General features: G+C 35.2%; 1 protein-coding gene across 6 annotated transcripts in view; it reads left to right on the forward strand.

Moving 5' to 3' along the window:
• The window catches only part of LOC138693249 (zinc finger protein ZFP2-like), a 107,427-nt gene that overhangs the window by 36,548 nt on the left and 57,818 nt on the right, over positions 1–13,061 (forward strand). For 5 of the 6 annotated variants that reach the window (XM_069817085.1, XM_069817081.1, XM_069817080.1 and 2 more), the window contains exons 3-4: positions 1,464–1,601; positions 8,832–8,914. In XM_069817085.1, coding sequence (XP_069673186.1) covers positions 1,464–1,601; positions 8,832–8,914 — 221 coding nt within the window. Of the gene's footprint in view, positions 1–1,463; positions 1,602–6,543; positions 8,461–8,831; positions 8,915–13,061 lie in introns of those variants that run through there. The other variant, XM_069817086.1, reaches the window with a different exon arrangement.

Consider the following 13,061-nt stretch of genomic DNA (forward strand, 5'->3'; position numbering starts at 1 on the left):
AAAGGTATTTTTCCTCTGGTCTTCCAACTAACACTCTGTATGCATTTCTGGATTCGCTCATATGTGCTACATGCCATGCCCATCTCAAACGTCTGGATTTAAAGTTCCTAATTATGTCAGGTGAAAAATAAAATACATGCAGTTCTGCATTATGTAACTTTCTCCATTCTCCTGTAACTTCATTCCTCTTAGCCCCAAATATTTTCCTAAGACCTTTATTCTCAAACACTCTTAATCTCTGTTCCTCTCTCAAAGTAAGAGGCCAAGTTTCACAACCATACAGAACAACTGGTAATATAACTGTTTTATAAATTCTAACTTTGAGATTTTTTGACAGCAGACTGGATGACAAAAGCTTCTCAACTGAATAATAGTAGGCATTTCCCATATTTATTCTGCATTTAATTTCCTCCCGAGTGTCATTTATATTTGTTACTGTTCTCCAAAATATTTGGATTTTTCCACCTCTTCGAAGGATAAATCTCCAGTTTTTATGTTTCCATTTCGTACAATATTCTGGCCACGAGACATAATCATATACTTTGTCTTTTCAGGATTTACTTCCAAACCTATCTCTTTACTTGCTGCAAGTAAAATTTCCGTGTTTTCCCTAATCGTTTGTGAATTTTCTCGTAACATATTCACGTCATCCGCATAAACAAGAAGCTGATGTAACCCATTCTATTCCTAACCCTGTCTGTTATTTTAAACTTTCGTAATGGCATATTCTAGAATTTCCTGTTCTATATGCGCTGAAAATTTAAAATGATAGCGGCATGTCATGAAGTAATAAAATCACTTTGGATGACAATATTATAAAAGATGAATGTTTAAAAAAGTTTCTTTTTCTACATTTTCCGCTAAAATTTATGAATATAAATATAACAACAATAAATGTTTCTCAAGATGCTGGCAGTTATGGATGGCATTTTAAATCAATGAAACAGACACCTCATGGATGTATGAAACAAATATAATTATCACTAATTAACGTGACGGGCATAATGTAACGTGAGTTAGTAGCAATTCCTAATAAAATTATTTTCTTTCAGTCCTCCTTTGTTATCCATGGCTCAAGAAAATTACTAATGTTCTAAATATAGTAAACAATAATACTTGTAAAACCGGAAACATGTAAGACTTTTACTTTCAGAGAGAGTTGAAGTAACATTATCTCTGCTTGAAATGTCTTTTTTGTGTAATGTGAGTAAATCACAAATAACTAATTTAATTATTTTCCTAAATGGAATAAATAGACCGAAAAACCATCCCTTATTTTTTGTTTTAATATATCTACAGACACAAATGTGTCTGAATGTAACATGAGTTACTGTGGAATGATCCTTCGTGTCTCCCTATCTGCATTTGCACCATGCAGGATCAGAGTGATGCTATTGCAGATGAAGTCAACTTCAATATAGCTAAATTAACTTATTCATTTAAGATGTCTTTATGTTTTGTAGGAAAGGAATTTATTGGATCTGGAGGCGATGGATATAAAGACAGAATATGTAGACCACAGCTATGATATCACATCAGAGATAAAGGTTGAAGACAGTACAATGTCTATAAGTAGTCCTATGGTGAAGTGTGAAGTTGAGGTGAGCATTTCACTGTCTGTATATAGATATAATGACAGTATATTTTAGGACAGATCTCGTATCATACTTCTGCCTCTGCAATGTCTCATTTACAGTGGGAAGGCAAAGAGATGAAAGGAAAGTTGTAATGCTTTCCAGTACGCTGATGGCCATGTAAGATAAGCCAATTGAAATTTAATGGCTACTGACCGGCAGAGATATAATCCGAGATCTGTATATCAAACTGTTAACAATGTCAGGATATTACTAATGCTCTTTTTTTCAAATATTTTTAAAATTTAAACTCATTTTACATTTGAAGTAAATAGGGTGGGTTGGGTAATTTTGGTATAAAAAGCAGCATTTTTTTAAATTTACAGACTTATAGATTGTTACCATGAAAAAAATTTACAGTTGGTTTTTTATGTTAGCATTGTGACCTTGTAGAATGATTCTGTTACATTTTCTATTATGTTGGCCTCTTATTATTGTAATAACAACCTTGAGTTTAACATGCTTTAAAGTCCTTATGAAATCGATTTACCCAACCATAAGTTATTGTATGTATCCTAGAACAGAATGTACACGTTAGGTACAAATTTGGAAATTTCAATTAGGTCTAACAAGATAAAAAATTCAGCTAATACTTAAGTTATTGATAAGGCTTATTTTGTAAATTTGAAATATCTCTCGTTAAATTCAGGGACAGAAACCACTTCGGTTATTTATTTGTCTTTCACCAACCCATACATAATTTGGAATGGAAAACTAGGTAAGTTGCCAATTAACCTATAATTAATTATGCCCAAATTGCCTCACGTTTGTATATTGTGATTTACTAACAAACTATTAATGATATCTTACTAAATTTATTGAAAACATGTCCTAATCATATGTAATGTATACAATCATATATTTGTGTCACAGCTGGTTTCTCAGCAATATTGCTTTGAATGTGATGGGTCATTTCATAGACTGCTAAACAAAAAAAGTCATATTAAATTCACAGGTGTTTGAAGGTTAGGTAAAGTTCAATTCAATAAATTGTAACTTATAACCAAATTACCCCTATATCCAAATTGCCGCAATCCACCCATCTCTAAAACACATATTTCTGGTAGGATACTCAGAGTCATTTCGATTGCATGCAGAATGTTGTTGTGCCCAGGCATTATTAAGAAATTTAGCGTTACAATATGTTCTTGTTGTCAGTGATCTAGCAAGGCACTATGCTAGACACTGAAGCATGGGTTCAAACTGATGTATAGGGTTATTCTAAACTCACAAAAGATTTGAAAGTCGTCTATCTTTGTTAACAAGTAAGATTATTGAAAAATATTGCTCTGTTTATGAAGGAGTTTGATTTATTCAGGTATAAACCAACTTGTGAAAACTCGCCACAGTCTTGAATAGCTCATCTGGTGTCTCCTCGCAACTCCAGCCACACTAGTTTATGTGTTCCATATTCCAAATTTGTTCTGATTTCCGTGAATGGTCTTGAAATTTGAATTTACAAGTTTTCTATGAAACTTGGCCTAACTTAACGTTTTTTTTATCTGTCATGGAACAGGCTTCTTCTAACTTTACATAATCTGCCATGTCGACAACAAATTCCAGGGTTCATTCCTCCTCTTTTTTACTTGGTTATTTAACAATGCTGTATCAACTACTGGGTAATTTAGCGTCGATGGAATTGGTGATAGCGATATGATATTTGGCGAAATGAGGTCGATTTTTATTTTTTATTTATTTTAGTAGGTTATTTTACGACGCTTTATCAACATCTAAGGTTATTTAGCATCTGAATGAGAGATGAAGGTGATAATGCTGGTGAAATGAGTCCAGGGTCCAGCACCGATAGTTGTCCAGCATTTGCTCATATTGGGTTGAGGGAAAACCCCGGAAAAAACCTCAACCAGATAACTCGCCCCGACTGGGAATCGAACCCGGATCACCTGGTTACGCGGCCAGATGCGCTAACCATTACTTCACAGGTGTGGACGAAATGAAGCCGAGGATTAGCCATAGGTTACCTGACATTTGTCATAGAGTTAAGGAAAACCTGGGTAAGAATCTAACCATTTAATTAGCTCCAGCAGAAATCAAGGCCACACCGACCACAACTCTACATCGGCAGACAAAATGCTCTGCCTCCTGAGCTTAACTAGTGGATCTCACAGCTCATCCCATTTCGAATTGTGAATCTTTTCATTCAGCTCAAATTTCATTCCAACTAATACTAAATAAGGCCAGTTTACATTTTTAGAGGCAGAATTATTGCCTGCTCATACAAATTTTGAAAAAAAATCTTATTAATTTATTTTTAATATTAGCTTGAATAATGATGTATTTCACTTCCTATTGCAACAATAGCGAAAGAGTTTAAATGGATGATTCTGTAAATAAAACCTCATTCTTTCCTGGGCTGATCTGTAATATTTTCTGTACTGTACTACTAGTAATAATGCTACTACTCCTGCTGCTACTACTACTGCTGCTCCTACTATTACTACTACTCCTACTGCTGCTAGTACTACTACTGCTACTATTACTACTACTGCTGCTACTTACTACTACTGCTGCTACTTACTACTGCTAGTACTACTGCTGCTCCTACTATTACTACTACTCCTACTGCTGCTACTTACTACTGCTAGTACTACTACCAGTACTACTACTACTACTTCTACTGCTGCTACTTACTACTACTACTTCTACTGCTGCTACTTTCTACTACTACTACTACTGCTATTAATATTGCTAATAGAAATCTTGTTAATTAATACTACTGCTACTGCTGCTACTACTACTACTACTACTACTACTACTACTAGTACTACTAGTACTACTACTAATACTCCTGTTACTACTACTACTGTTCCGTATTTGCTCGCGTATTTTGAGTATCCTGATTTTTTAACTATTATTTTGAAAGTTTTTGTTCTATGTATTTTGCGCATCAACTTTAATTGCAATCCATAATGGTTTTCCTCACAAGAGTGCATTCACCACATTGACTTACTTTTACGTTTAGATTGGTACGGTCCTTTCGTCAAACCATGTCTCACATTCCATCATATTGTTCCAGGCTTATGGTAAATTGTTCCAGGCTTATGGTAAATCCTCAACAGGTTAATGCTGTTACTTGTCCTTGAAGATGAAAGAGTGATTTCAGAAGTACTGTAGTTGCCACGTTCAGTTCCTTTTAAAGACTTGTAGCATGAACTTTCCGATAATTTGAAGTTTGAAAATGAAAAGGAAAGATAACAGGTATATATAGGGTGACCAGACGACGTATTTTGTTTGCACATGTTCTCCTTTTTAGGCCTTTGTCTGGGGTTCGGGCGGATTTAAAAAAAAAAAAAAAACAAGAAATGCCCTCCTTTTCGAAATTTGTATGCTCGATATTTTGAAATTATCTGATATGACGCTTTTTTCGAGTAATTTGCCTTTAGGTGGCAGTAGCATCGACAGAATAAACTCTTTGCCAACGATCATAACTCTATTTTCTTACAAAGTGATATTAAATTCACATTTTGTGCCGTCTTTTTATGTATTTTTATTATAATTATAGTTCTCTTGGCTTTCATGTAGTTAACTGTAAAATCATGTTATTATTAAGTTTTATCATAAATATACTGTAGTAAAATAGATACTGACATAATTTTAAGTATAATATAAGCCAAAATCTAGATAGATATTTTCTGTCCTCTTTAACCCATTAATGCCCAAATTATTTTTATTAAAAAAAAAACGAAAATAATATATCTATTTCATAAATTTAATCCATAAGATGCCAAGAATATGTTTTGTTTATTCTGCTGTGCACCAAGTAGCTGAAAATCACCTGGTCTATAAATAGACCACTGGGCACATATGATATCTGCGTATTCATTTGCAATAAAGTAAAAACTGTGTGTATTTAATTTAGTATAACCAGAAACATTTACACCAATATAAATAAATTTATTTATGACAGTTTTAGTATTTAATGCAACAATACAATGCTGCAGAAATAATGAAACACATTTATTTTAGTAATATCTGTCTTTACCGAGTGTGGTAAGGCTCAAAGCATCTTTGACAGAGAGTTTCATCACACTTCTTGTGGAATGTTACTGGTCTGCATTTACACCATTCCATCCGGCAGTGTTTCTGAGAGGGTCGTTTTGCCACGAAATGACCTCTACTATCTATCCTCATACCAAATTTCACTCCTCAAGGTGATGAAATAGGGCGCTCCATTCTCTAGCATTTCGAAAACATCTTGAAATATTGAACAGCCAAGCATCGTCGGAATTCAAGTAGGTCCAGGGAGTCTCGTCCATGTATTTCTCTGTAGACAATCCAACCATTTACTATAGCTATATCCAGCATTCTGACAAAGAGATCTCAGTACCATGGACTGAAGTGGCATATTTCCCTGCTAACCAATCATAATGGTCCACTCCACCCATGTACTTACCGTATTTCTTTATGACCTGTGAAGTAACGGTTAGCACATCTGGCCACGAAACCAGGTGGCCCGGGTTCGATTCTGGTCGGGGCAAGTTACCTGGTTGAGATTTTTCCAGAGTTTTCTCTCAACCCAATATAAGCAAATGCTGGGTAACTTTCGGTGTTGGATCCCGGACTCATTTCACTGGCATTATTATCTTCATCTCATACAGAAGCTAAATAACCTAAGATGTTGATAAAGCATCATAAAATAACCTACTAAAAAAATATGACCTGTGGTTGCTGCACACTTAGGCTATATTCTTTCTTATATTTCTGTCCCACCTGCTTGCAGAAGCCCCTACACCAAAGTTTGATCCTACAGGTACACATCTGTTGTTATCCCACTTCACGAACAGAATTTCACTATTAGTGTCAAATGTATAATCGTAGTACTCTCGTACTGCATTCTGTAGTAATTTCGTATCCTGAAGAGTAAAGGCATCCATTCTGTTTTCTCTCACAGTTTCTGTAACCTGGAAACCAAGATCCTGAAGGTGGAGCAAAAGGTCTCTACTTATAAAAAAAATTATCAAATTATGTGTCGTGAGCATGAGGATGTACAATGCAATCGAGCACATTCAGCATAACTCTGCTGCCTAAGACAAAGTCGTGCCTATTACTGACGTCATTTCAGCTGTGTCCTTACCAGAGATTTTTTTGCACAGGGAATAGAAAACTTCAGTGTGATGTTGGCCACAGAAGAAATTAGTCAAAAGTGATATTGCGAAACAAAATGAAGCAATATATCGTAAAAAAATTAAATCCTTGGTGCTACAGCCCATGAAGGGCCAAGACCGACCAGTCGGCTGCTGACCTCACATCCACATGCCGAAGCAGAGTTGGACGATCATACAATCAGAATGGAAGTATCGTGTGGTTAGCACGATGATCCTTCCAGCCGTTATACCTGGTTTGCGAAACCGGATTTTCGCTACCTATCGTAGCTCCCTAAGTGCATCACGATGCTGGGTGGGCACCGGTTCCATACACTGGCCGAAATTTCATGACAAAATTTCTTCCCCTATGAGGACTCGAACCAGCGTGCATTCCTTAACGCGAGTCCTAGACAGGATGCCTTAGACCACGACGCCACAGCAGGGGACAGCAATATATCATACCATTACAGTATTGAATTTTTTCTTGTTTACTGTTGTAATATATTGATAAAAATAGGATGCATGGTTTTCTTTATTGGTCGAGAAGTATTATTGCATATTTTATACACCACTGTACTTAGAAGTAAAAAGGAATATATCCATTGTTCAAAAATGTATACACTGCAGATGTACACCGTGTCACATTTATTTCCAATTTAGGGCACACAATAACACGTTCTGGGGATCGAATAGGTGCTAATCATCTTTCAGATGCTAATCTACTTGCAATAGCACAGTACTACTGCCAACAGTCACTTGCTGATTTCAATTGTTGCGGTACAGAGTGCAATAACACACCTTTCTCCACTGTTATTTTCACGTGATATCATAAGTGCCCAGCGGTCTATTTATAGACCACAGCCATTTCAGTTCATATTGCTCCAATCATTTTACATAAATCTGTGTTTTTTTTGTGCGATGCAATAGTAGTAACCTTGGCACTACTAAATCACAAATCAATAACAATATCGAGACATTATAATACGGAAAATTAATTATATTCTTTACACAGTGCGACATCATTTTATACCTAACTAATTCGAACTAAGATACCTTAACGAATTCTTTTTTTTGAAGGAGGATAAAATGTTGGCAAGTTTAGTTAACATCTTACATGATATATTTATGATGATCATTAATATTGAATCAATGTGGCGCCAATAAAAAAATCTAATGTAGTCGAGTGTGCAAGGGTCTATAAATAGACCACTGGGCTTTAATGGGTTAATAATTATAATTCCCTTCCCTTGACTGTAAAATCATATTATCAAGGCTTATCATAAGTATTTTGTAATATTAACACACTCTTAAGTATAATATAACCCTAAATCTGTAAATATTTTGTAAGAAAATAGATATTGTAATTTATAATATAATATAAGCCTAGTCCTAAATCTAAGTACATAGTTTCTGTCCTCTTTTTTCGAACAATGGCCTTCATTTTGAAGCTTTGTGTCCTCTTTTCTATCGATGTGAATCTGGTCACCCTAGGTATACAGCATCATATAAATTAAAAGTCATAATATTATAAAAATTTCTTGTTGAAGAATTGGAATAAAATATTGTCCAAACTTACCAGTGCGGTATTTTTTTTTATTAGCATCAAAGCAAAACATAAATCAATCTTTCAAAGAAATCTGCGTGCTTTATGCAACCTAGTTTTTCTGTGGTCGAAAAGGGTAAGTGTGCATATTACACGAGCAAATATGGTACTAATACTGCAATTCGACTAATTTTACTATTATCTCATCTGATAAGGACGTATCATATTGGAAAGTCTGCATTTAGAGAAAATAAAACTTTGTACGACGATATGTACCAATGGAATGTTTCATTGTTTCAAACTATTTTCGTTTCCCGTAAATATTTGTAACACTGAGTCTTGATTGCTATACATTTTAATACAGGCAGAAACTTGAAGGATATGTTACATCGAAGCAATTTGGGGGAGCCAGTTCGATATTGAACAAAATACACTACAACCTTACTGAAAAATTAGTTTGCCAATTTCACGATTGAAAGTGAAACAACTCACGTAGGAAACGCATGCACTAGTTGCTCAAATAAAGCTATTTTTATTACTTCCTCTTTTCAGGAAGATTCGTTCGATCCGGACAGAGTTCAGCAGGAACAAAAAGTGGAAGTAAATTCAGAGAAGGATGAAGTGTTAACTGAGAGGTAGGTGTAGTGTGCTAGTTTTGTCTTCCATCCCTTTACATCTATATAATGTCATAGGACTTAAGAATGTTTAATATATGGCAATATGTAGTAGAATCTCTCTTAACCAGCATCAAAGGGACCAGGCTAGTTCCGGATACGAGATTTTACCGGATAATTAAATAAATACCTTTATACACAAAAAAAAGTTCGTATTTCATGGTGTCAAATGTTGAAACTGCATCCATGTGAAGCTTGTTTCTCTGTCACTTGCTCATAACTGAACAAACATAAAAACTGTGTGGATTTTCCTTCACACAACACAAATGCTACACTAATTCTAGGTTAGAATATTCACTGAAAATTAAAGTTCATGCGAACTTCCTAATGTGGCAACACTGACAGCCCTAACATAACTAAATAAACATAAAAACTTTGTGGATATTCCTTACTAAAACACATCACACAACACAAATAATACATTAATGTTAGGGTTCGAATATTCACTTAAAACGAACTTCCTAATGTGGCAAACTGATGGCCAGACTGTGGCGATGTGGCAGATTTAAACTTTTCTTTGGTCCAGCCAAAAGTGCCATTTTTTTTTGTATTTCCGGTTATTTGGGTGCAGGTTACGAGGAATTTTACTGTATTTTTTGTCTAATATGTTGATATGTTTATTGAAATGGACGTTTCACATATGTTTTGTTATTGAAATGTCGTAAGATTAACCAATATTAGGACTGTCATGACTAATGTGATATTAATATACCTACTAGAATTGTTGCTGCTGCTTTATTATTCTGCAGTACTTCCAGCACCTTGATCTCATTTGAAGTATGACCACATGTCACACTGCTTTTGCCGTGCTATGTTACAGACTAGATTTTGTTTTTTTTTTTTTTTTACGAATAGTTATTATTTATTAAGGTCTTACAAATGAGACAAAGGAACTTTGAACACATTAATCCTTTTCTTCCTGACATGAAATGTGAAAATAGACACCAAATTCATTAAAGTTTCTGGTTAAACATAGAGCTTCTTATGTCTTGAAGGAAAAATGTATACCCCGTTTAACTACAGGAAATATACATAGGTAATCTTGGCTACACAACACAAACACAACTCCAGCAAACCAAATGAAAACAATGGAAGACGCAAGGACCTCATCAGTTCTGAAGATGGCTTTTTTTTTTTTGTGAAGTTATATTTTTTCAAGTTTTTTTTACACACATACATATATATATTATACACATACACACATATATACATACACATACATATAACATATACACCACATACAGCATACATATACATGTTGTTGTTGTTTTCTAATGCCAGGCGTTTGACAATAAAGTCATTTGACCTCTTGCACTCCAATATTTTTCAAAGATATTATCATGGTCAGCCACTGAAGCACAGATTTTGAGGTGTTCCGAATCCATTTCTTGGTTTGAGTTGCACAATGGGCAGTTAGGGGACTGATATATTCCAATTCTACGCAGGTGTTTGGCCAAACAATCATGGCCTGTTGCCAATCTAAATGCAGCTACAGACGATTTTCGCGGTTAATCGGGAATTAACTGTGGATTATGATGCAGAGAGTTCCATTTTTTCCCTTGAGATTGTGCTATCAAATTTTGTTTGTTGAAGTCTAAGTATGTAGATTTAATAAATCTTTTCACAGAGTAATATGTAGATTTAGTAACAGGTCTGTAAGTAGCAGTGCTGCCCTTCTTTGCTAATGCATCCGCATTCTCGTTTCCCACGATTCCACAATGGGATGGTATTCATTGGAATACAATTCTTTTATTGAGTGATATTAATTGAGAGAGCATACATATACATACATATATTCATTTTTTTTTGCAAGTAATAGGCCTACCTGAAATAGTCTAGTATGTTCTCACATAAGTGTCTTAATGATACTTGCACTTAATGAATAAAAACAAACTTAAAGTTAAATACAATTCACAACTTTGTAACTCTTTTTACATTAATTACATGAATAAACTATAAGAAGTTTAAGAAAGTTCAGTGTCTTTAAGTTTTGAGAACCATGTATTAGCTGGAGTTACACATAGTATAGACTGTCTTTCATCATAAAGCACACGTTTCAGTTCACGAATTTCAGCATGTTCACTAGACAGGATATAATGCACTACACTATGAATAAGCCACAGCTGCGGTTCGAAATTTTCACTGAAACCAAAATCAAAATGGAGTAGTTTCCATAGAGCATCATTTGGGTTAGTCAATGTATCAAATTTGCACAGCTGATGTTTTAGCCACATCCAGATAGCTACCTAGACAACCTATTAGCTGTGTTGGATTGTATCCAGTCTATTACACTTTCCACATTCTGGAGAGTCTGCCATGTTGTGTTTATGTTTCTTGGATTCTGTTGGGATGATGGTCATTTACCATCATGTAAGATGTCATTAACCATTCTGTTGGTACGTGCGGAAAATGTAGATTTTCCCAGATGCGGGACCAGGGACGATTTGGAAATTTCTCTGCACAGGAGGCATCATAGTCATACTGCTCCGTAATACTTTGTAGATAATTTTAGAAGTGAGCGGAGAGTCTGACTTCAGTTTTGCTTGTTGGAATTCTTTTAATCCTTTGAAAATGCAGCGATATGCACCTGAAATGCTGGTTCTAGCTATGTGTAGGTTGTTCCATCTCTGAATATCCACGATGTCCCCACTACCTTCCATAGACAACAGTATCCATCATAACAAAAGTGATCGGGCCTTGATTGCTACATCGACTAGGTTTTGACTGCCTTTACCATTTTTATTACTAAGTTGAGACCTACTGATTCAATATACATGACCTGACCAATTATAGAATCCAACTGATTTTTCCACTTGTGAAAACTTTGCAGGCATTGGCAATATGGAAGCTGCGTACCAGATTTTGGATAAGACAAAAGTGTTGATATGCCAAATCTTCTGAAATAAGTTGAATTTGCGCATCTTGTGTTTATTGATGACATGACGTACGGAGTTAACTATTTGTTCCCAATTACAGGCAAGCATTTCTTCAAATGTTGGTTTGAAGTGTATTCCTAGAATCCGAACTTTATCACGCACTGTGAAATGGGATGGTGAAAACTCAGTCTGCCAAGCCCCCAAAGGCAATAAAGATGATTTCTTGTAATTCAAATGCTCTCCAGAAGCCAAGTTGTGAGTCCTCGCCGTGTTCACCACAATTTGTTCATCTTTAGGGTATTGGAGTGTACTGTCAGGTCATCTGCATAAGCCCGGACTGTAAAATGGAGATGTTCAGGTTGAAGCTCTAGCATACAATTGTGTATCGTGCAAAGAAATGGTTCCAATGACAGAGCAAGTAATAGCATTGAAAGTGGACAGCCTTGTCAAACTCGCCTCTTAATTGGAAAACTTGACGTAAAGTATCCATTTAGTTGTACTTTTGATCTGCCTACAGCATAAAGCTTTCAGATGACGGATATGATAAAGTGTGGCACATTAAGTTTTTTGAGGACCATGAATAAGAAAGAGTGATTAACATGATCGAAAGCCTTTTCAAAATCTAAAGATAATATTGCAGCTTGTTCTATGGGATGCGCTTATAAGTATTCCACAGTATTTCGTAAAGCAGATAAATTCCAGAAAATATTTCTACCAGGATGCCGTATATTTGTTCATTCTCTATCAGATGTGGAAGTAATGGTTTAAGTCTATTTGCCAAAACTTTCATCAATAGTTTATAATCCATATTAAGTAATGGGATGGTAATCGGCAAAGGTACGTGGATTTGTTTTGGGAAGTAAAATGATTATGCCTTCTTCAGAGTTATGAAGCTCCTATTGTGTAGTACAAATGTCATTGAAAGCTGCCAAAGGGGATTTTATACGATATCCCAAAATGTTTTATAAAAATCATATGTCATACCATCATTCCAGGGGATGTGTTTTTTCTTGTGCCTAATAAAGCTTGTAGGAGTTCCACTTCATCAGTCGGCTGTTGTAGTAGTTGTTGATCTTCTAGGCTGATGTGTCGATTAACATTTTGTAATAAGGAATTACACATCTCACTCAATATGGAGTATTCATTAAAATGTTCTTGGAAATGTCTTGTAGCCTCGTATAGACAGTCTGAAGTTGTCGAAATTTGTTGATTGTCGTTTGTCCGGAAATGAT

The sequence above is a fragment of the Periplaneta americana genome, chromosome 17, assembly GCF_040183065.1.
Source record: "Periplaneta americana isolate PAMFEO1 chromosome 17, P.americana_PAMFEO1_priV1, whole genome shotgun sequence".
In the NCBI taxonomy this organism is placed as follows: Eukaryota; Metazoa; Arthropoda; class Insecta; order Blattodea; family Blattidae; genus Periplaneta; species Periplaneta americana.